Source organism: Budorcas taxicolor, chromosome 25 (genome assembly GCF_023091745.1).
Source record: "Budorcas taxicolor isolate Tak-1 chromosome 25, Takin1.1, whole genome shotgun sequence".
NCBI lineage: Eukaryota > Metazoa > Chordata > Mammalia > Artiodactyla > Bovidae > Budorcas > Budorcas taxicolor.
The window spans coordinates 43692254-43715463 of NC_068934.1; the positions used below are offsets into that span (position 1 = coordinate 43692254).

The following is a 23210-nucleotide window of genomic DNA, read 5'->3' on the forward strand; positions in this document are numbered from 1 at the left end:
CTTGAAACCTACAGCCCTGAGACAGGCCTCAAGGGCATTGGTGAGGTCAGTCTCCTCATCTGTAAACCAAGGACCACAAGCCCTTCCACTGGCGGGGTGGGGGCGTGAAGGCTCACTAAAGTGACGCCTGTGTTACATACCTATTAAAAATGCCAGTGTCTTCACCAGAATCCCCCTGGGCTGACACCGAGCATGCCTTCAGAATGTGACGGTTAAACGGGGTGTCGAACCTGCTGCCCAGCCACTCTCCCAGGGAAACAGGTACTCTCAAGGCATCTCTGTTCTTTGGCCTAAACAACTGCCACAGGAAGACATCTGTGTTCTAGAAATAGGTCATCAGGCCAACAGGGCTTTGGGAAAGAGATGGAGCTCTGTGACCCTTCACACCAGGGCAGGTACTACGAGTGCGGGGTAGACCTCAGAGCCAGGAGAAGGCTCGAGGCCTCTGTTGACTCTGCTGCCCTCCAGGAAGTGAAGTTGGCCTGCGGGGGTGGTAAGGGCTGGGCTCTCTGAGGACCATGGGGTAACTGACCTTTTGACGACTGGTGCACATCGCCGGCTCCTCCTCTCCCGGCCCCCCCCTCGGAGAACAGTAAGGACCCTACTGGAGAAGCAGAATTGGGGAGTCAGGCACAAGGGGCTAGCCAGGCAGTCCCACCCCAGCCTTGAGGTGATAGAGGGCCCTTTCCAGGGCAGAGCGCCTGCCTGGAGATACAGTGGGGGTGGGAGTGTGCTCTGGATACTCATTTGCTTCAGGGCCTCTGGAGAAGGAGCTGGTTGACAAACCAAGAACACCAGCCCCATGAACCCCATCAGACTCAGCCACTGATTCCACCCCTTGCCCAGGGCTGGGGAGATTAGGATGGAGGAGCAGAGGCCTCATTGCTGGTTGAGGAGCCCCTTCTGCCCGACAGCCTGCCAATGGGACAGCCCTCTGGTCCTGGGGGCCCTGAACGTTCACGGCCACTCTCGACCCTGACCTGCTGGGCCAGGTTCCTGCTCTTCCGCTCATGCAATAGCTTGACACAGCAACCCCTCTTCCAAAACCGCCCCCGTTCCCACACCAAACCCCTCTTCTGTTCTCTGCCATATTCAAGGCAAGCCTGCTTCTCCCTCTACAGCTGTTCATTTACTGCAGTGTGTGCTCCCAAGGCTGCCTTCGTCCACTTCTTGGCCAGTCAGACTGAGGGGCTTTCCAGGGGCGGGGTCACGCTCCCTTGGCTCCTGGTCCTTGCATGGTGCCCGCAGCAGGGCCGTGCACACCAGCAGGTCCTGCCAGGCCGAGCTCACCGTGGGAGCAGGAAGGCCTTTCTCAGGGAGGACATCTCGCTCCCCGCTGCCCAGTCCCCTGACCCTGGGCCTCCTCTCCAAAGTCCCCGTAAGCACATGTCACCACATCTGGGCCCCAGGCTGCCTTGAGCTCTCTGCCCACCCCGACCAGTGACTCCCGGGCACCACAGCTACCACCAGCCCCTAGGAGATGGTTCTTCAGGGGAACTCAAGGATGGAGTTTAAAAGTCCCTTTCTGGGCCCTGACTCCAACCCCAACCCCCAGAACTAAAGCTAGAATAATGCCTGAGCTGTGGCCTTTCGGGGGTGGGGTGGGGATGGGGGTGGGGGCTTTAGGGAATCCTTCAGGCCTTCATCTATGACAATGGTAAGCCATAGCTGGCATCTCCAGAACCAGGCACTGAGAGGCAAGAAGGATGGGAATCAACCAGCCAGGCCCTGACTACCCACTCGGGACTTCCTCCTTTCACACATTTCTTGCCATAATTTCACATCCCTGCACGAATTCCAGGTCTCTACCGCCCCAGGCCTAAATTCATCACATTCCAGATCTCAGTCTCTCCCCACAGCCCAGCCTGCATCCTGTAGGCCTCTCCTGCTTACAGGCTAAGACTGTCACCCCATCTCTCTGGAAGGTGAGCCCCGACAGAGAACCACCCTGGGCAGTGGAGAAGTGCCTGAGGGTCTGGGAGGGAGTCAGTGACAGGAAGGTCAGAGCTGGGGGATCGTGGTCAGGACTCCTGGGCTCTGTCTCCAGGTTTGCTGAACACCAGGGCTTTTAAAGACGGTAAGGACTTGGTCGAAGGGAGGCTAAAAATAGCTGAGCAGTCCCAACGGTACCACCAATTAAAGGCTGTGTAATCACTAGCAAGTCACTTCATCTCTCTGGGCTTAAATGCCCTCATCTGTCAAACAGGGTCAGGAGACATCCTCAAGTCACCGGCGAGGGTGTATGGGCCGGGGTGGGGCGGCACGGGGGGCTGTGGAAAGGGGGCATCCCACAGCAGCAGGGTGAGGGGAATGAGGCTGCCTAAAATCCTCTTCCTCCAGCCCATGCTTTTCTCTTTGTATTTGGGTTCACAGAAGAGAAAGAATGATCAGAATGAGTGGAAGGAAATAAAACACCACCAAGAGAAAGAAAAAAAAAAAAAAAGCAAGATACACTATCAGGAAAACGCAAAAAAGGTGACTGGAGACAACGGCAGGAGTTCAAACATCTCTTGATGTCAGAAACCAAGGTGGGATGAGGGCGGATGGAGTGAGTCGGGGGAGTTAGGGGAGGGGAGAGCACACACCGGGACCAGCCCCCCGCCCCCCTGCCCCAGCACCCAATAAAATAAAGATATGGCAGAGGAAGAGGGTAGGAAGGCAGGAAGGAGTCGGGGCAGGTGGGGGAGGGGCAGGGGAGGGGAGGGGGCGGGGCCAGAAAAATCCAGGCGCAGGTTGGGGGCCATCCAATCCAAACCAAACCAGAGCTTCAAACCATACCTTCGCTGTTTAACGTCAGGTGAGCCGGACCTTGGAAAGGGGAAGGAGAGAAAGAAAGAGAGGAGAAAAAAAAGAAGAAAAAAAGAAAGAAAAGGGGAAAGAAACAAAGAAAACACGAGTCATCAAAATCAGCCAGAGAGAGGGGAGAAAAAAGCTTTTGCTGCCACAATTTAAAAACCCTTTTAACTTGTGACAGACATCGGGGGAAAGCCCCCAGCCCAGAGCTGAGGGGAGGGGCCCCGATGCCGAAATAGAAGGTGGAGGGCACGAGAGGGGGAGAGAGAGAGAGAGAAGGGGGCGCCGGAAAGGGGGACCGGGTACAGGCAGAACCAGAGGAAGGAGGAGGCAGGGAGTTACTGCAGGGGAGAGGAGAGTTTGGTTTCTTTTTTTTTCTTCTTGCCGAAAAAAAAAAGGAAAAGGAGGAGAAGCATGAGTCTGGGAGGGCTGCTTTTTCCTTTTTCTTTTTTTCTTTTTTTTTTCTTCCGGGAGGCGGAGAGAAAAAAAAACAGTCAACGAGAAAAACGATTCGGATGAAGGAGAAAATAAAACACGACACAAAAATCAAAGCCACCTGGAGAGAGAGAGAGTGTCCTGTTAGCATGGGATTGAGCTAGCAAGCGGGATCTCCACCCTCCACCCCATCCCACGAGCCTGGCAGAGACAGAAGGACTGGGGCACGAGGAGCCTGGGCCAGGACAGCCTCTCCCACCAAAGGAGGCTGTGGAAAAGCCTCTATCCAGGCCCCGTCGCCCAAGCTGCACCCCCCACAGCCTTGGAACGGGTAGCAGGGACCTTGCACACCCGGGTTCTGCGAGAAGATGGGGGCTCAGGAGGACAAAGAGCAGCAGCAGTTAGGAGGAAGCAGAATCTAGGGGCATGCTGGTCAAGGAGGGGGTCTTGGGATGTCTCTGGTGGTCCAGTGGCTGAAACGCCACACTTCTGCTGCAGGGGGCCCCAGGGAGTCCGGAAACTAAAATCCCACATGCCCTGGGGCGTGGCCAAAAAATTAAATAAAGAAAGAATGGGGGTCTGGGACCTTCCATGGGGAGGCCTGGGAGGCTAGGCCAGCACCCTCTGACAGCAAAGACAAAAGAGGTCAGCCAGGACCCCCAGGAGGGAGCTCCCTGAGAGGCCAACACACCTCACTCAAAACTATTTTATGAAAAAAACAAAACCTATTCTACGGATCCTCTTTCTCCAGCCAGGTCCCCACCGAGGTGCCCCAAGAGCTGAATTTTAGAAATGGGAAACACCAGCCCTACATCCAAGACTGAGAGCAAGATTAGTTGGGATTTTTTTCAGAGTTGCCTTGGTCCCTTGAGAGAGCCTTGTCAGCTCTGATTTGGGGGCCCCCTCGGCCTTGGGGGGAGAGACTCTGATCCACTCCACCAGTATCCAAGTCCCTGAAAGGCACCAGTCAAGAAAAACTCCCCTTCAGAGAGGCTAGCAGCACCAGGCCCACAGCTGAGCTGAGAGCCCGGGGCTCCCCTAGGCAACCAGTCAGTCCCACCAACCTCCGCCCTCACCTCCCCACCCCTGCACCCGTGGGGTCTGGCCAAGCGAGTGAGGAGAAGGAATGGCCTTGCAGCACCGCATCACCCTTGGAAACCACCCCAGGGGCTGTGATCATGAGATGTGGGCCCTGGAGGCAGAAAGGCAGGATCAGGACAGAAGATAGGGGAAAGTGCCCCAGCTGTCTCTGAGGCAAGGCTGAGGGTCAGGATGCCTGGGTTCCAGAAAGAAAGACAGCAAAAAGGCCAGAAGGGCATGGCGGAGGGCCAAGGGCCTGGGCCCTGAGCAAGATGGGTGAATGGTTCCTGCTGCCCCCTTCTAGTCTCTCCCCACCTCTGGGTCCGAGGCCAGCTGGGGGAGGGGAGCACAGCTGCTGAGGGCTGCCTCTGGACAGAAGAGCTCTTGGGGAGACACAGGTTTCAACCACAAAACTGGAGGGAACCCAAGTATTTGGACGAGTCTCATTCCTTGCTCCGAATGCGCCCACCAACTGTTTCCCCCAAAACTACCATCTTCTTCCAAACCCCCTACTTGCAGGACCCAGACCCGGGGCCCTAGCCCCTCATCCAGGTCTTCCAGGCCCAAGAGCCCTGTGAACCCCGCTTCTGTCCCCACAGGCCCGCACCAGCACCACTGCTGGGGGCAGCGGTTTCTCCGCCTTGCAGACCCTTGCACTGCCCGGCTCCCCGCCAGCCTCATTAGCATGCGGCACTCTCCTCTGTCACCACGGCAACCAGCTGCTCGGTTCCCTCAGGCGTGACAGCACCAGCCATCTTGGGGAAGGGGAGGCCGGTTCCCTGCCCCGTCGTCTACCCATCAAACCGCAGCTCAGGCCAGCCTGGCCCGAGGGTGCCCTCCCTAAAGCCTGCCTCACCACTCGGCCTGAATTCTCTGCTCTCCCCAGGCCCTGGCCCTCCTCCTTACACCCCTCCCTGCTTCCACCTGTGGCATCAGCCCCTCCGCCGGCCCCTGAAGAAGAGCCGGCAGTGACGGATGGCATTACTAAGGGTCCTTTCCTAGGGTACTTTGGCTGCTTCTGGGTCTCCTCTCCCTGCTACAAAAGGCTAGAGGGAAAGCAGCCAGGGTTACCAGGATCCTCAAAAGGAGATACTTGACAAGAGCCTGGGGAGCAGGATGGCTGGGTTCCTGGGAGAAAGCTAGGCCTGAGCCACAGTGTCCAAGGACCAGAAAAGGGGGCGAAGGCACGGAGGACTCAGAAATCTGAAGGGGGACCCGCAGAGTCCAGAGCATAGTGCCACCAAGGAGTCCCCCAGTCCACCCCCATGAAACCACCACCTGGCAGACCTACTGCCCCACTCTCAGCCGTACCCCCTCACTCTCCTACCAAAACCCCAGGGAGGACCAGCATTGAAAGAAGAAAGAGGGCTACGGGGGACAAGACTGGAAGACATAAGCAGCCACGCCACAGAGACACACAGATGAATCACATCCCTGCGTGTGTATACACACACATACATACACACACACACAGAGCCACAGACACACACAGCTGCCCAACCACTGACAGGCAAGGCCTCATCCAGACCAGCAGGCCACCATGGTGTCCCCAAGAGATGGCTCAGGGGGCTCAGTCCCCACTGTCCCCGCAACCCAGCTCCCCTCTTGGCCCTCTAGTCTACTTGTTTGGAGAACTGTTCCCTGTTTTCTCCCCTTCGGCTCCAGGCCACTGCGCCTCCCCTACCAGCCCTCCGGCTTCTTCTCGTGGCCTGGCTGTTCCCCAGCAGGCTTCTCCCCTTTCTGCCCCTCCCTGCGCTGCCTGCTTCCTCTTCCTGCCTCTGCTTGCCCCCCTCCTCCCTCTGGTCTGTCTGCCCCCTCCCCACGGGCTTTCTCCTCCACCCTTTCCCCCTCTTCCTCTTGCATCTCTCCCTTTGTTCCGGAGGAGACATGACATCAAGAGCAAGTAAAAGTCACATCAGCACTAAATCTTATCTCCAGCCCTCAGAAGGCTGCGTCCACGCAGACGCGCATACTCTCTCTCTCTCTTACACACACACACACACACACACACACACACACACACAGAGGTAAACACTGACACACGGAGAGACAGACCCAGACAGGACAGATGCAGACACAGATGCAGACGCTTCTACAGAGGCTCCTGAGACGCGGGCCACAAAAGGCAGGACGCTGGAGAGGCACACAGCTCCGCACACAATCAGACGCGTACACAAGTGTACGTGTACAGACGTGCACACAGATACAACAGAGCCGCATGAACATGTGTGCACGCAGGCTCACACACACACACGCACGCGCACGTGGGTGCCTGCCTACAGGATCAGGGCACCTGAGGACACACTAGGAGAAGGGACAGCGGGGAGAGAGACGAGCCAAACGTGGACACCATGAGGGAAAGGGGATTCCAGCCCCACACTCAGCCAAGCCCCCTTGCCTTTCTGCCCCAGACTCCTGCATCCAGGGCATGGTGGGCTGCCCACATGCTTCCCAGTCCCGCTGCTCCAGGAAGAAAGTATGGGACAGGTTTGGTGACCGGGACCCTCTCTCCCTCCCAGCCCCCTGCCTGCCCTCCTGTGGGGGCCACGCGAGCTCCACTGCAGCCCTGCCTTCAAGCCTGGACCATCCAACCCAGTTTTTTCTCCCTGATCTGGTCCACCTCGAAGAAGGAAAAGAAACATGGAAAAGCACAGTGAGAGGAGAAGGTTCAGAGAATGACAGGAACCCAGAGGGAGTCTGGGGAAGGATAGAAACAGAGAAAGAAGTCCAGGGACAGAGCCCTGGAGAAAAAGAGGCAGAGACAAAAACCAGAGAGAGAAAAGACAAATGAAGCAGAAGACAGGGAAAGAATGGACAGAGGGACCCTGAAGCGAGGCACGCTCGGCGCCCTTTCCTGGGCCTGGGCTGAAGGAAGAAGCAGACCACCCTACCTACTCATGCCAGCCCAGGGGACAGGGGACTACAAGTGTGTCAAAGAGGAGAAACGGCCACCCAGCGCACACACCCTGACCCAGGGACCCGACCCGCTATCCCTGGCCTGCACTCTTCAGACCCCGGAGCGAATTCTACCCGAGCCCCCAGGCCCTGGCAGTATGGCCCTTCTACGCTTCCTCCCCTGGGCTGAGCAAAAACATATCTTCTCAGTCATTTCTGGACACTTGTGAATCTTCAGCCCCACCCCTCCAGCTCCACTCCCAGTCTGGTCTCCTCCCAGGGAGGAAGACAGGCCGGTGGGCAGAAGGGCTGAGGACATGCAGTGGAAGGACTGGCCCTGCCGGGCCGTTCTCCCCAGCAGACCAGAAAGAGGGGACAGGTTGGGGGGTGGGCCAAGGCAGCCAAGAGGACATCGTTCCCTGGGCCCCCCCACATGGGCAGGGGAGGGGGCCGCCAGGACCCCCAGCAAGTGATCCACCACCTCCCAGCGACCGAGAGGCATCACTCACCTTCCATGGGGTGCTCCTCTATAGGCCAGCGAGGTTCAGGAAGGGGGAGGCAAAGAGAGAGAAAAAGAGGGCCGTTAACGCGGGTACCAAGGACAGGCTCCACGTGGAGTGATGGGAGGTGGGTTTAAGGTCTTCTAGCCCGCCCAGGCCTGGACACAAGTCACCCAACCTGGAAGGCCCCTGGGGGATGAGAGACCAAGCTGTTCCCTGAGATGGCACCTCACACATAGGGTCACACAGCCCAAGGGGACCTGAGCCTAAGTCACATTTCAGGAAACTGAAGCCCAGGACAGAGATGCAACCGTTCAAGGTCACGTGGAGAATCAGAGGCCAGGCCAGGAGCGGCAGTCAGGCGCCCAGCCTCCCCCAGCACGCTCCTCCCTGCACGCCACCGCGTCTCAGAGACAGATGGGGACACGCTCACGCAGGGCTCACCCTCACTGACACACTGACACACATAGGCACTTTGTGATGCAGAGACCTGTATAATCTCTCACACAACTCACACCTGAGACCTTTGCACACTCAGACCCAACCGTGCTTCCTATCACCACCCTTGGGGTTGGGGGGTTAGTACACAGCTTCTGTCGCAAACTGCTGCGTGACTCCCATCCCAGTCACTCAGCCTCTCTGAGCCTCCAGTGCCTCTCCAGGGTGGAGATGGGTGGACTAGGGCCCCTCTGAGGCCCCTTCTGGCTCTGGTTCTGCGATTCTGGGATAAATGACTTCTCAACAGCTGGCTGAGACAAAATGCCCTCAGGCTGGATGGGCTACTTCAGTGGTAGAAGGGGGTCAAATTTTGGGGGGCCAGACTGAACCCACCCTTCTGTCATGTCACAGCCTTTGGGCAGTCAGCCCTCACCGCTTAGGGGCCTGCCTGAGCCTGTCCCTCGGGCTCACCATGTAGGTCAAGAGGGAAGGAAGGAACGGAGGGAGCCGAGAGGCAATTCCTTCAACTAAGCTCAAGAAGGCTGGGCTCACACACACGCACACGTGTGTAAGTGGACACCAGGATACACACATGCACAGGCAAACAGCTGTTCAGGACACACTCATGCCCGCATGCACACACTTTGTGTTATTGTCTCATCCGCTCTCAGGGTTAGGCAAACTCCAGAAGCACACACTGTCATTTGTCACATCTTATACCCGCCCCCACAGTACACACAGGCTCCATGCAGAATCAATACCCGCGCTGCAATCTAATACATAATATGAGCTGCACACCACCCCCCCACTCCCTCCAGGGGCTGGAGACCCACCCAACTCCACCCCCTGTGAGGAACACAGCTCCCTTTTTTGTCTATGATCTATCATCCCCCATTTTCAAACCCACACACACAAGCCTGTACGTATCTACATGTGTTACACACACACTTCTCTACAACCCAGGGCTTCTTTTACCTGGCAGCCGCATCCCCCAATAGGCATGTATACAATGACTTGCTTAAATAAACTGAATCACAGGACATTTATGGTGGGGAGGGGAGCTGGCTAGGAAGGGGCCCCCAGGAAAACCCTTGGGCTCTCGTGAGCAGCCCTGTGTCTGGGATCACTTCGGCCCCCGTGTGCTGGGGCCTTGGCCGGTCAGCACACTCATCTCTTCAGCTCCTGCACAAACAAGCATGCTCGGGGTTTCTGGATAATCCAACATGGCGGGGATTGCAAACCCTATTCCCACCTGCCACAAAGGTGGGTCGTGCTACACTCAGGAAGGTCGAACGACCAAGTATAGCTTGCTGCCTGCACGAGTCCCCTGTCTCCTGGCTTCCTAGCGAGGCACCTGGGGACTCGTTGGCCTCTTCTTCCTGGCTGCACTTCGCTTTCTGCTGATTCACCTGTGCCCCTCACCTGCCATCATGGGCCCCTCCAGGCTCAGCCCCGTGCCCTCCACTCCTCTCTCTTCTCCCGCCCTCCTCCGTGAGAGCTCACTTTTATGGCGGAGGGACCCCCAAACCTGTATTTGTAGCCCTGGCCTTTTCCCTGCAGGCCAGTTCTGCACCCACGGCCGTGCGCTCAGCAATCACTCAATTCCTGACATCCAGCCCCTGCTCAAGCCACGCTCGACATCTCCACCCTCTGCAACTAAGTGCCCATTTTCCTGCCTTCAGCAAAGGCACTGCTTTCAACAAATGCTTCTTTTTTTTTAAATTTTATTTTTCAGCTGCACTGAGTGGCATGTGAGATCCTAGTTCCCAGACCAGGGATTGAACCCATGTCCCCTGCACTGGAAGCCAGGGTCTTAATCACTGGACTGCCAGGGAAGTACCTCAACCAACACTTCTTATGGAGTATATGCCCCACACGCTGCCACACTCCAGAGATGCCATGAGTCAGTCACACATTGTGTGCCATTACACACCAGCTTCCGGGCAACCCTCACAAGCTTGGTATGTTATCTCCCTCCTTTGCACAGAAAAGGACACTTGCCCAGGAGCACAAAATCACCTCTGCCTCTGCCCACTGCACTCCTTGGTCATCAGAGCCCCCACACTCACCCCTAACCCGGGTTCCTGCCTTAGGCTCCTGCCAGTTGGTCCCCCAACCCAAACCCCGCCTGGCTCTCTTGGTACATGTACCAGACACACCTTACTAAGTACCACTGTGATCAATACATAGGCACACACACACGCATGTGGGCAGAACTTCTCAGTGGCTCAGGTACAAACCTCTTCTGTGCTCCTGACCTGCCTACAGAGAAGCGTGACCCGAGCGGCTCACAGGCTGAGTGTCCTCCTGTCCACGATGGCCCCCTCCTCCTGCTGGCCTTCCCTGATCAGATCAGGCACCCAGAAAGCAGCCTTGATCTTTTTTTTTTTTCCGTATACCAATCACCAGGTCCTATCAATTCCAGCTTCTAAAACTCTAAAAGCTCAGCTTGACTCCCTGAAACCCTTTCCATCCCTCGATCACCATCAGCACAGCCCAAGGCCAGACCCTCCTCAGACCCTCTTCTCAGAACACTCTTAAAGGATCTCCTCCTACGGCAGTCTTTTTACCCTGTAATTCACAGTCCAAGCACCACCAAAGTGGTCCAACCAAGTCATGACTCTGCTTAGAACTCTTCAAGGCTTCCCAGGACCTACAAAATCAAGTCCAATCTTTTTTTATTTTTATTTTTAGCTGCACTGGGTCTTTGTTGCTGCGCCCAGACTTTCTCCAGTCGTGGCAGGGGCTACTCTTCATCACAGGAAGGGCTACTCTGTCGCAGTGAGCAGGCTTCTCACTGCAGTGGTTTCTCTTGTTGTGGGGCACGGGCTCCAGGCGCTCAGGCTCAGTAGTCATGGCAGATGGTCTTAGTTGCTCCATGGCATGTGGGATCTTCCCGGACCACGAATTGAATCTGCACCCCCTGCATTGCAAGACGGATTCTTAACCTCTGGACCACCAGGGAAGTCCAAGTCCAGTCTTTTTTTGTTTTTCTTTGGGTTGTTTTTGGGGGGTTGTGCCGGATCTCAGTTGCAGCACGCAAGAATTTTGTTGCAGTGTGCAGAATCTTTGTGGCAGCATGCAGGATCTTAAGTTGCGTCACACAAGCTCTTAGTTGTGGCATGTGGGATCGAGTTCCCTGACCAGGGATCAAACACCAGCTACCCACGTTGGGAGGGCAGAGTCTTAGCTACTGGACCACCGTGGAAGTCCCAGTCCAATTTTCTTGAGAAAGTCCATTTGAGGCTTTACCACGCCTCCCTCCAACCTCCCCTCCTTGCAACAACCCAGGCTCCAGCCGCTCCACGCTTCCCTCATATGCCATGCGTCTATACATACTATTCCCTCGGCTGCCTGAGAAGTCGACTCCTGCTTCCAGACTAGGTCAGTCTATGTCGGTCTGTGTTCTGAGCTGATCTCCTAGCCATCCATCCTGCTTTTGTGCCAGTTCTCAAGATGTACCTTGGGTTGTTATTTCACTTCAGATCTCTATCGCGATTGTGTTTCCATGTCTGCTTCCTGGCTGGACTGTGAGATCCCCAAGAGCAAGGACAATGTCTCATTCATCTCTGTGTATCCAGCTGCTCACACAGTTCCTGGCTCAGAAAAAGGCAGGCCTGTGTTTGTTGAATGAATAAAAAGTTAAAAGTGAACACTCCTCACTTACCCAGCACTTTGGGTGAGCCTGACTCTTTCTGTCCACCATTTCCCTACTGTTAATACTTCATCAATAGATACTATTACTCCCTCAGAGAGATGGGGAGACCAAGGCTCAGAAAATGGAAGAAATTTTCCCAAGGCCACACTGCTGGGCAGAGGGGCAGAATCAAAATCTGAACCAAATTTGTCTGGCTTTAAAAGTTCTGATGGGCTGCATTCTGGGCCTGCAAGTCAAGATTTCTAGAAGCTGGTTTTAATCTGCAGTTCCGATCTTATTTCCCATAAAGCACAACCAGGGACTTCCCTGGTGGCCCAGCCAGCAGCTAAGATGCGGCACTTCCAAAGCCTGGATTCCATTCCTAGTCAGGGAACTAGATCCCGCATGCTGCAACTAAGACCCAGCACAGCCAAATAAATAGGTAGTTTAAAAATAATAATAAACCACAACCATCTTGGCCTGATACACTCAACTCACATCCTCTAGACTCTGCACTTAGGCCATTTTCCTGGCGATAAAGCCCTAGCCTTTCCTTTACCTCCACAAATCTCACTCAGCCATCCTTCAAGATCTAGCCAAGTTCTACCTCCTCCTTGAAGCCTTCTCTTAGACCACGAGGGTTAATAATCATAGTAGCATTTATTGATCACTTAGAATAGTGCCTGGCACATCGTAAAGTGAAAGTGTTAATCAATCAGTCATGTTCACGTCTTTGCGACTCCACGGACTGTAGCCCGCCAGTCTCCTCTGTCGATGGAATTTTCCAGGCATTCAAGAATACCAGAGTGGGTAGCCATTCCCTTCTCCAGGGGATCTTCCAGGGTCAGGGACTGAACCCCAGTCTCCTGCATTACAGGCAAATTTTTTACCATCTGAGCCACCAGGGAAGACCTAAGGGTTTCCATTTGTTGTTGTTCAGACGCTAAGTTGTGTCTAACTCTTTGCGACCCCAGGGACTGCAGCATGTCAAGCTTCCCTGTCCTTCCCCATCTCCTGGAGTTTGCTCAAACTCATGTCCATTGAGTCAGTGACATCACATTTCCATGTATTCACTTATTTAGTCCTCACAACAACACATGACCTCCATTTCACAGAGTAGAACATTGAAAAACAATGCGATTCAGCAACTTGTCCAGGTTCACACAGCCAGCAGTTTACAAACCCGAGATTAAGCCCAGCAGCCCATGCTCTTAACCATTCCACCCTAGGAGGCTCTCCTTGGGAACACCTACCTCATCTCTGGGATCTTACAGCAGTCGCTCCCCAGCCAGCTCTCTCAGCTGTCCATCGCTTTCTGCCTGGAGCTGTCTCCAACAGCAGAAGCTGTCAGGACCACAGGTATTAGATGCTAGAGCTGACAGAGTGATTCCACATATGTGACCTCATTTACTCAACTTTCATACACGCAGGTCTTGACTGCCTCCCCAGAGGGCATAAATGGTATTGTCTTGGCTAACATGAATTCAGGATTCCGGCAGATTCATTATCAAGGACAGTGATGAAGACCAGAACCAAAGAAAAGAAACAGTGCTGAGCAGCCACAACCGACATGATAACAGTTATACATTAAAAACTGTTATTTTCTCATAGGGGAGCCTCTCACACCCAACCCAGAATCCGCTCTCTGTTAGTGACACACAATTCTAACATGCTGGGAATGCTGATCTCCAAATTCACAGAGAGCGGGGGTGGGGGTGGAGGGTTGCCACCTGACAAATCCTCCAAAGGGCAGAGGTGGAAAAACTAGAAAAAGCAAACATAAGAACACAAAAGTACAGCAGTCTGGCATCATTTCAGGCAGGGACATACCTCAACAAAGGAAGCACTGAGTGACAGTCCGGGGCAATACCTGAGGGGAATCACGACAGCCTGAGTCTTCCGGAAAAGGCTAAATCACCTTCCAAATGTGCTTAGGCAGGCAGGGAGGTGTGCAACATATTTGTTAAAGATTTCTATCTGAAATGTTGTAAATGGTGGTGAGTTGCGTATTTTAATGGGATAATGCCCCCCTTTTCAGGAGGAGTTCCTCCCTGAGGGCTCCGGAAGGCTGAGAGTTTACCGATCGATTTCCACTGCCCTCTCTCAGTGGTAGAACAGCCGGCCGACAAAGATGGGAACACACTCATCACACACTGGCTGCAAGAAGAAGCTGTATCCCAAGGAATCCGGGGTGGTTACTGGTTTCGGATGAAACACTGTCCCAAAGCACCTCCAATACACCAAGCGCAGGCCATCCACGACACAGCTGACTGACCGCATCTCCTCTTCAAAGGCAGCGTGGAGAAGGTGGGAGCCCCCAAAGTCAGTTCAGGTTCAGATTCCAGCTCTTAATCTCACGGGGCGGTCATGCCTTCAACACACACAGCAGACGCCCACTAGCTGTGAGGCCCTGCTCTCTCCTCCCTTGACTGTGATCTGATTCCCATTCTCTTCTAACTGCTCCCTCCCAGTGTCTGCGGCTGCTGCTTTCCCTCCTCCTCCTAAATGAGCCCCCTGACGTCTCTTCACCTCCTCCTTGGCCACTTCATCTGACCCTAAAGTTTCCAATACACTCTCCACACACGCGGCTCCCAGGTCTCCACTTGCAGCCCCACCTTCAACTCAAAACTCTGGTCTCACATTTCCGACTGCCAGAACACCTCTGTCTAGGAACAGCAAGACAGGGCTGTGATCTGTGGCTCAAACCTGCTCCCTCTCCCAACGTTCCCCTCCCCTGTCACCCCCACCACCATCCTTCTAACCAAGCAAACCTGAAACCTCACCACCTCTGCCTGTCCACGTGGGAAAGGCAGAGTGCCACGCTTCAGTCACTGCCACGGCTCTCAGCCGCACTGCTGCTGCCGCCACAGCTTGCCACCACCCTTCCTCGCCGCTCCTCAAGGCCGCCGAGGTTCAGGGCATCAGTGTCTTTTTCCCTGAACTTTCTCCCACTGATTCCTCCACCGCATGACTCTGCCCTCCATACTGCATTTTACCCTTCGCTCCCAGCTTCCAAAACACCATTCTTATTCACACACCTGCTCAAAAGTATTTTGTGGCTCCATTTACCAATACTCTACACACAGCATCCAACACACATTAGTTGAATGATTTAAGTCAAAACCTGGGGGATTTCCTGGTGGTTCAGTGGTTAGGACTCGGTGCTTTCGCTGCTCGGGGGGCCTGGGTTTGACTCCTGGTCAGAGACCTAAGGTCCTGCAAGCTGTGAGGTGGGGGAAAACAGACAAACAAAAAACAACCCCAAGACCTGGCCTCGAGCTGCTTCTCCCACTTTAGATCTCAGTCTTCCCTTCACTCCTTGGTGCCCCTGTATGGCCATGATGTGTGCCTCCCCCTTCTACACCGTTGTTCTTACTAGCTCCTTTGCTTGGCGGGGCCTCCTTGCAGCCAAGGAGGTCAGTAAACCAAGTTTACTGATCAACATTCAAGACCAGTCTTAAATAGTATGTCTTTTATTACTAATCCCCCAACTTGGCTTCCCAGGTGGTGCAAATGGTAAAGAATCCGACTGCCAATGTAGGAGACCCAAGAGATGTGGGTTCTGTCTCTGGGTCAGGAAGATTCCCTGGAGAATGAAATGAAAACCCACTCCAGTATTTCTTGCCTGGAAAGTTCCATGGACAGAGAAGCCTGGTGGGCTATACCACATGGGGTTGCAAAGAGTCAGACTGAGCACGTATGCACACACAATTTGTAAACTCTCCCCTTCTTCAAAATCCAAAGAGTACTCTGTTTATAATAATACCATAATTTATACCACTAGGCTTCCCTGGTGGCTCAGTTGGTAAACAATCTGCCTTCAATGCAGGAGATCCAGGTTCAATCCCTGGGTTGAGAAGATCCCTGGAGATGGAAATGGCAACCTACTCCAGTACTCTTGCCTGGAGAATCCCATGGACAGAGGGGCCGGGCAGGCTACAGTCCATGGAATCGTGAAAAGTCGGACAAAACTGTGTGACTTTCACTTCATTTTACACCACTTGTTTAATTCCCACAAGAAACTTGTGAGATAACCATGCTTGTTCCCATTTTGCAAGTCAGGAAAAACCAGTCTGAAGGTTAGGTATTCATGTGACTCACAGGCCTAGTGAATAGAGAGGTCAGATTTAAACCCAGATCTGACCCTCAGGAGACAGAGCTTCACTGTCACTAAGCTACACTGCCTCACTGCATCTTGCTGCATATAGCATGCTGTTTGCTTGCTGTTATTTCTCGACACTTTCTATGTGCTGGGCACTATTCTAAGCATTTTATATGAATTAGCTTATTTAATTCCCATAACAACTCTTTAAGGTAGGCAGTATTGCTGTCCCATTTTACAGACAAGGAAACCGGGCAGAGACAGCTTAAGTCCAAGGTCACTGCCCAGACAGCCCGACTACAGAATCTGTGCTCTTAACCACACACTGCCTGCTTTTCATCTGCTTCCTCAGTTAAGCAGGCAACTCCCAGAGCAGTGTCTTCTCCACATCTGACTCACCTACAGCCCCCAACACAACGTTTGTCACAAAGGAGGCCTTGACAATAACCTGCTGAATTAAACTGCCAGCAAACCTACCAAATACACATGAGACCCATGCATCTATCTTCCTGTTAACACATGCATCACCGCTGGTTTCATTTCTCTCTCAAGTGAGGTACACACCACACCCCTGACACTCCATCGTATGCCTCTGTGCCCCCACTCCACTCAAGGTATTCCACACATACTGGCATACTCTTCTTCCTTGATCACTTTTCAGCTCTTTTCCCCACACATGAATGACATGAGGAGGAATTCCCATGAAAATCAGTGCAAAATCCCAGTCTACTTGATCGCTACTTTGGCAGACAGTCAGCAGGAATACACACACTCAGTGACTCATACTTAGCCCTGTCTTCACTCACCTGTGGCCAGAACCCGAGAAAAGAAGCAGATTTCCTAGCATGGAAGTTCTCAGTCAATGGGCAGGCCCGGACCCAGGAAGGCAGGAGAGGTGGGAGTGGGGAGTGTCCAAAGGAGCCACCAACTAGCTGAAGGCAGATTGGTATGTCTTACATATAAAGCTAAAACTATTTTCCCTAATGTATATTTGATTAACCACAATGGCAACTATAACATCAAAGCCATGTGAAAGCTTTCCTGAATTCATAGTAGCTTTGAGTCATCTATTTTCACAATAAACAGATATAAAAATAACTACTGTTTGGAAGGGGTACTGTGAATTACTGACTTTTAAAAATGTCTTCAATCTCGGAAAAAGTTGGGGATCACTCAAAGCAGATAGGAATGACGTAATTGTAATTTCCAGAGAGGCTTGAAGACTCTGGCCCTGATCAGGAGCCAGACCTGTTCCCCTTAAAATCTTCCAACCCCAAACCCAATACCCAGGGGGAAGCAGCTCATTCCTTTCCTCCTTGGCTGGTTAAGAATGTACTAGAAGAAGTGTAACGAGCACAGGATATTACAAAACCTACCCAGGAAATAAGGAACAAATGTAAAGGGAGGGAATGAGGTCATGGGTGGGAGGAGAAGCAGTGGAGCTGTCACTGAGCCTGTCATCGCTAGCTGTAAGCAGAGTTTATCAGCGTTGGCAACCACCATGCCCACAACACATAGCTGAAAACATACACATACATAGTTCCACATATACATACAGCCCTCCCCAAGCCTTTATTCTATCAAATACTTGTTAACATCTATTTAGTCATTGAAGAGATGCTTACCAAACACCCACTAAGTGCCAAATACCATTCTAGGTGCAGGGAATTCAGAGACGAACATCTCTACCTTTTTATTTCAGACAAAGCACAACTCCCTCAGTGGATATCTCACAAACACACACACACACACACAAAATGGGTTAGATACACAGCTGCCTCTCCCGGCTCCAACAGAGCTGACACAAACATTTAACTGATCAACAATATATATACACACATGATACAACCACCGCATCACACACAGGTACCCAAACACATCTCAGACACACAACCACACAACACACATTCCAAAGCACACGTCTTGTATGGCTCACTGGGAGCCTCTGGCCGATGAATCCTTTCAGGGAATGAATACAAGGACTCTGGCTGCATTTTTCATACACCCAGGCCAATTCTGCCACAGTGAGATCATGGACCAGTGGCTTCTCTGTAGCTCAAATTACCCTTCCATCTAGTCAGAAGGGTGTGGTTCAGGGACTTCCCCGGCAGTACAGTGGCTAAGACTCTGAACGTCCACTGCAGCAGGCTCAGGTTCAATCCCTGGTTGGGGAGTGAAGATCCCACACACTGCTGCATGGTGCAGCCAAAAAAAATAATCTCTAAAAAATAATTTTTTAAAAAGTAGCATAGTTCATGCTATTTTCTTAAGAAGGCTTGCAGGGGAGAGATCATAGGGACCAGAGAATCAAGTTACAGGTCATGAAAGATTCCTCATAAAGTCCAGTGTCTTACTGAGGTCTCCCGTGAAAACACACGCACATGGATAACTACACACACAGCCACGCCCTTACACTCACATACTACTCACTCTACTAGGCACGGGGATTTATTTGCCGACAGACCATTCGCACATGATACACCGCCAGACTCCCGCACCTCTGCATGCAAGCAAACACACACAGACACACAATTTCACAGTTTAGGGAGCACCTGCACTCCTTGGAGAAAAGGCGAGAAGGTGCCAGATTGACTTAATACACACAGTTCCTGAAGATACATCCCACCACTTTGTACAAATAACTCCCAAGAGCCACTGAAAACCTCCCTTATGTATTCCTCTACCACAACTGCAGATACACAGTCAAAATACTGGGCAAAGTACAGGACTTCACTTGCAAACGTGGCTACTCCTGTCCCCGGGGCCTGGCCAAGAGGACACTACCCCCAAAGCAGTCCCAGGGCCACACTAGTCTGTGGGCACACACACTCCTCAAAGACCCTACCTCTTGAGGGTAGACACACCCACAACTGCTAAGCAGCCCACAGCTTCTAGGGGGGACTGAAGGAAAGGACTGCACACCTCTGCTTCAAACGGCTGCCACACACCAGGGAGGAAGGAGGTGCCTATGCCCAGGCTCGAAACTGATGGGGAACCTCTCCCCCACTCCCCAGCCAGACCAAAGTACAATGGGGGCCTCAAAATCCCTCCCTCACCCACTCCCCTAAACCTCACATCACCCCAGGCCTGGCTCAGCCATCCTCGACCTTGTCCCCCCACCTTGCTCATCAAGGCCTCTTGCATCCCGGGTACTGGTAGAACCATCCCTTCAAGTCCTGATTTCATACCCAGTTCCAGAGTCCTCACCAGTCCTCTCCAGCCCCCCAATCTCCCTTCCAAACCCCAAGCTTGCGAAGGCTCCGCTGTTCAAAACCAGCCTCCGCTTGCAGTCTCCCACCCGGAAGAGACGACCAGCCGTTTTTTTCCCCCTCATCAAAACCGGTGACTCTAGTCGCCAACCCTGAGAGGCCTCAGCCACCCTCTCCCTCGAGCTTCATTCACTCTGGAAACACTCGCTTCCCGCCCTCCTGGCGCGTGCAGTCACAGCCTCACAATCACCACCCACCCTCGCAGGCGCCGTGGGCTCTTCTCCCGGCGCCCAGCGGTCTCCCGTCCCGGCCCTCAGGCGCGGGTCCAGTCGGGGCCTCTCAGGCAGGGCTTCCCGCCCGCGCCCGCCCGCGCGTGGACCCTCAGGCTGTGGCCCCGCCCACTCGGGCCAACCACGCCCCCGCCTCCTAGGCCCCGCCCGCCCCGGCCCTCCCCACAGCCCTCGAAGGCCCCGGCTCCCTCACTCTCACTCTCACAGCCCTACCCACCGCCAAGAGGTTACAAGCCCCACACAGCCTTCAGGGCTCTCTCACAGGGCCGCCCCCCAGTCCCCGTCCCTGCCCACAAGGCCCCGCCCACACAGAGCTCTTCCACCGGCCCTCGCGGTCGCCTCACAGTCGATCACCCACCCGACCCACACGCCCTCAAGGGCCTGACCTTCATCTTCTGGCTAGTTGGCTCTCACTACACAGTCCTACCCACAGGTCGCCACGGAACCCTCCCTGGGGATCGGGAGAGGCGCCCCATGGGCTCACGGAGCCGCGCCCACACAGGCCACGCCCACACAGGCCACGCCCACACCAGACCTGCCGGCAGGTCACGCCCACCTGGGGCACCCCGCCGCCTGTCCTGCTCCCTGGCTGACCACGTGCGCCCTCTCCTTGAGACAGGGGTCCTCACACGCCTCTCACAACTCGCGTGCTGGTACACACACCCGCCCTTGTGCAGGAGCCCGCGGACCGCAGGTGTCCCCCACAGGCCTGGATCCCGGGCAACCCTCCCGCCCCTCACTCCCGCGTCCAGGCGCCCAGCGGCGGCTCCCCCGGGCTCACCTTCGCTGCAGAACTTGCCGCCGAAGCCCGTGTGGCTGCAGTCGCAGCCCACCTCGCCGGGGGCCAGCACGGTGCAGAGGCCGCCGTTGGCACAGGGGTTGCGCGCGGGGGCGCACAGGGGGTCCGCGGCGGCGCCGCGCAGGCCCTGGCTGCCCAGCAGCGCGGGGGGCCGCTCGCCCAGCTTCAGGTTGGCCAGGAGGCCGCGAAAGGGCGGCTCGTACTTGACGGTGCTGAGCGTGAGCGCCGAGAGTCGCACGTCGGGGGGTATGCCTCCCACGAACAGGTCGCTGGCCACCTGCATCTCGCGCCGCTTCGAGCGCACCTCGGCGGCGCGGGCCTCGCCGTCCACCGCCAGGGCGGTGCGGCGCGCGTCGCGGGTCAGCAGCACCATGTGCCAGCGGTCGTCGGCCACCGGCGTGTCCAGCTGCAGCGTGGCGGGCTCGGCGCACGATAGCGTGAAGCGCAACCGCAGGCGCCCGTCCACCAGCAGTAGCTCCAGGAAGTCGCAGTCGCCGCCGTCGTCCAGGTAGAGCAGCAGCGCCCGCGTGGCGTTGGTGCGCAGGCTGAAGCTGAGCTCGCCGCTGCTCGCCGCGCCGGCCCAGCGCGCGTAGCGCGCCCACTGCCCGGGGCCGCCGCCGAACTCCAGGCCGCCCGCACCTGCCGCGAGCGTCAGCAGCAGCAGCAGCGGCAGCGATGGCGGCCGCCACCGGTTCCCGGGCGCCATGCCTCCGGCGGCCCCGGCCCCGCCCGGCCCCCGGCCCCGCTCAGGCTTCAGAGCCGCGGGTGCATGGGGCAGGGAGGGGGCCGGGCGACCCCCGCGCCGAGCGGGGCTCCCTCGCCGGCTCACAGTGCCATGGACCCGGCCGCAGGACGAGGTGCGCAGAGGCCCAGATGCCGGCTTCCCCCGGGCGGCGGCAGAGGCGCCCCTCCCCCGTTGCGGACTCCGACGGAAGATGGGGGAGGGAGGCCTGCGGGGAAACGGAGAGGAAAGGGTTACTGAAGAGCTCGGAGGAGGGGAGGCGTCCTTGGTGTCTGGCTCCCCTTTCACACTAGCAAGAGACCAACTGTTTCCCTTTAGAACTGGAGGAGCCACCTTGACCTGAAGAGGGTCTCGCCACCAGCATAGGAACACTCGGGACCCAGCACTTGGGGGTGGGGTGGGGGGAGAAGGAACGGAGATAACACCCTCTAGGGGCATCATCAAGGGTTTAAGATGCAGACAGGTAGGGAGGTAACACCTTAGAGTCCAGGAGGAGCCCCGTCCAGATGCCCTCACCCTCGCCTCCTATCAGGACCAGGGCCAGCTCCTGTGGATGAGGCCTAGAGACTCCTCCAGCTGCTGACCACAGCCCCTTCCTCTTTGAGCTACCCAACCTCTGTGTATGGTCCCACCACCTGCCATGGGCTCTCTCTCATCAGTTTCTGATGCTGGATAATGAAGTTGCTAAATAATTCATTGGGATTAATTAAATGCCAATTCGTCGATGGTATCCCTGGGTAACCTGGCTGGGAAGGAGGCAAGGGAGAGAAGCCAGCCAGGACCCAGACTTCCAGGCCCCAAGCCCTCTCCTTCCATACAAGGACTCAGGCACCTGATTCTGTGTCTACAATTCCCCCAAAACCACAATCACCCCCTTTCTGGGCCCCAACACCCTGCTCACCAGCCCAGGTCCTTCCTGAACCTAAATGTCTGTCACCCTCAAGCTCCAGCTCCCAGGCTTCAGCCTGGGACTTAGACTGATACTTGGGCCTTCATTTCACCCCTGGGTTCCAGGCTCCTACCCATCCAGGGCTGGGGGAGCCACCAGGAGGCAGACAGCCTCATTTGCATAAAATTGCCTTTCTGAAATGATTACCCTTGTAACTGGCTGTCAGAGAGCAATTTATACCCCACAACGGGGAAGGGAATTTGCATCTCGTTAAACTCCGAGTCAATTATTTATATCCAACAACCCTCCTGAATATTGCATTGATTTTATTTTGGGGAGGGAGGAAGGGAAAGAGGTGGGGTGAAGCCTGAGAAAGAAACAGAGAAGGGCCAGAGTTTAGGAAGAGACAGGGAAAGATTGAAGGGGAGGGGGAGAGGAAGCAAAGAAATCACATGAGAGAGAAGAATAATGGATGAGAGAGAAGGCCTGATGGGGAGAAAAAAAGAGCGAGAAGAGAAAATTAAATTCCAAATTCTGACAGCATTTATCAATGCCCTGGATGCTGAGCAGTTTTACAAATGTCATTTTACTTAATCAGTCTGGGAGGTCCCATTATTCCCATTAACCACTGGGGAATCCCACATATTAAAGTCTGGGGACTTGCCCAAGGTCACACAGCAAGTCAGTGGGGAACTGGGACTTAGATCCATGTGTCTCTGACTCCAACATGACAAAGGGTAGGGCAGCCACAGGTGTAGTTCAGAGAGGTGTGAGCCAAAAGAAGAGAAGAAGGACCCTTGGAGAGAGAGAAGGTTGGATGGATGTGTTTCCTCCCTCCATGGAAGGAAGCTAGGAGTATGAATAGAGAGAGAAAGCTAAGGCCCCCCTAAAAAGCCAGGTGAAGGGTGAGCAGAGAGTTGGGGGACAGGATGGTTGGAATGATATGTATGCAGAAAGAAGATGAGGCAGAGATGGCCTCAAGTGGCTGGCAGTAGAGTTTGAGGAGCCACCTCCAAGAGACCCTCAAATCCAGCTCTCAGGTCCTTCCATCTGGCTCCTTCTGACTCCCTCCTCCCCAACCCTACAGACTCCAAGAGGGTCTCAAGAGTCCTGCCCCAGCCCACCTCCAAGGGCTGCCCCTTCCCAGGCAAGAAGGGAGGCAGTCCAGGCAGGCAACACCCTCTCTCTCCAAACACTGTCGCTGGTTATATATAGCTTTGCCACTGCCTCTCCTCATTGGGTAATAGAGATAATTAACATGCGCGGGCTAATTAGCCAATCAAATTAAATGCAGCACCTGCTCCCAGCCTGATTGACGCCCTTACCCCCCTCCCCAACACACACACACACACACATGCACCCTCACCCCAACCCAGGGCAGGGGAAAGGGACCCTCAGGCT

General features: G+C 54.9%; 1 protein-coding gene across 1 annotated transcript in view; it reads right to left on the minus strand.

Moving 5' to 3' along the window:
* Positions 1 to 20884, minus strand: part of NRXN2 (neurexin 2) — a 99141-nt gene extending 78257 nt beyond the window's left edge. The window contains exons 1-4 of the mRNA XM_052662567.1: positions 20161 to 20884; positions 7713 to 7730; positions 2779 to 2808; positions 533 to 604 (exon numbers count right to left, since the gene is read on the minus strand). Of these exons, the coding sequence (XP_052518527.1) occupies positions 533 to 604; positions 2779 to 2808; positions 7713 to 7730; positions 20161 to 20884 (844 nt within the window). The remainder of the gene's footprint in view (positions 1 to 532; positions 605 to 2778; positions 2809 to 7712; positions 7731 to 20160) is intronic.
* Between the last annotated feature and the right edge of the window lie 2326 nt (positions 20885 to 23210).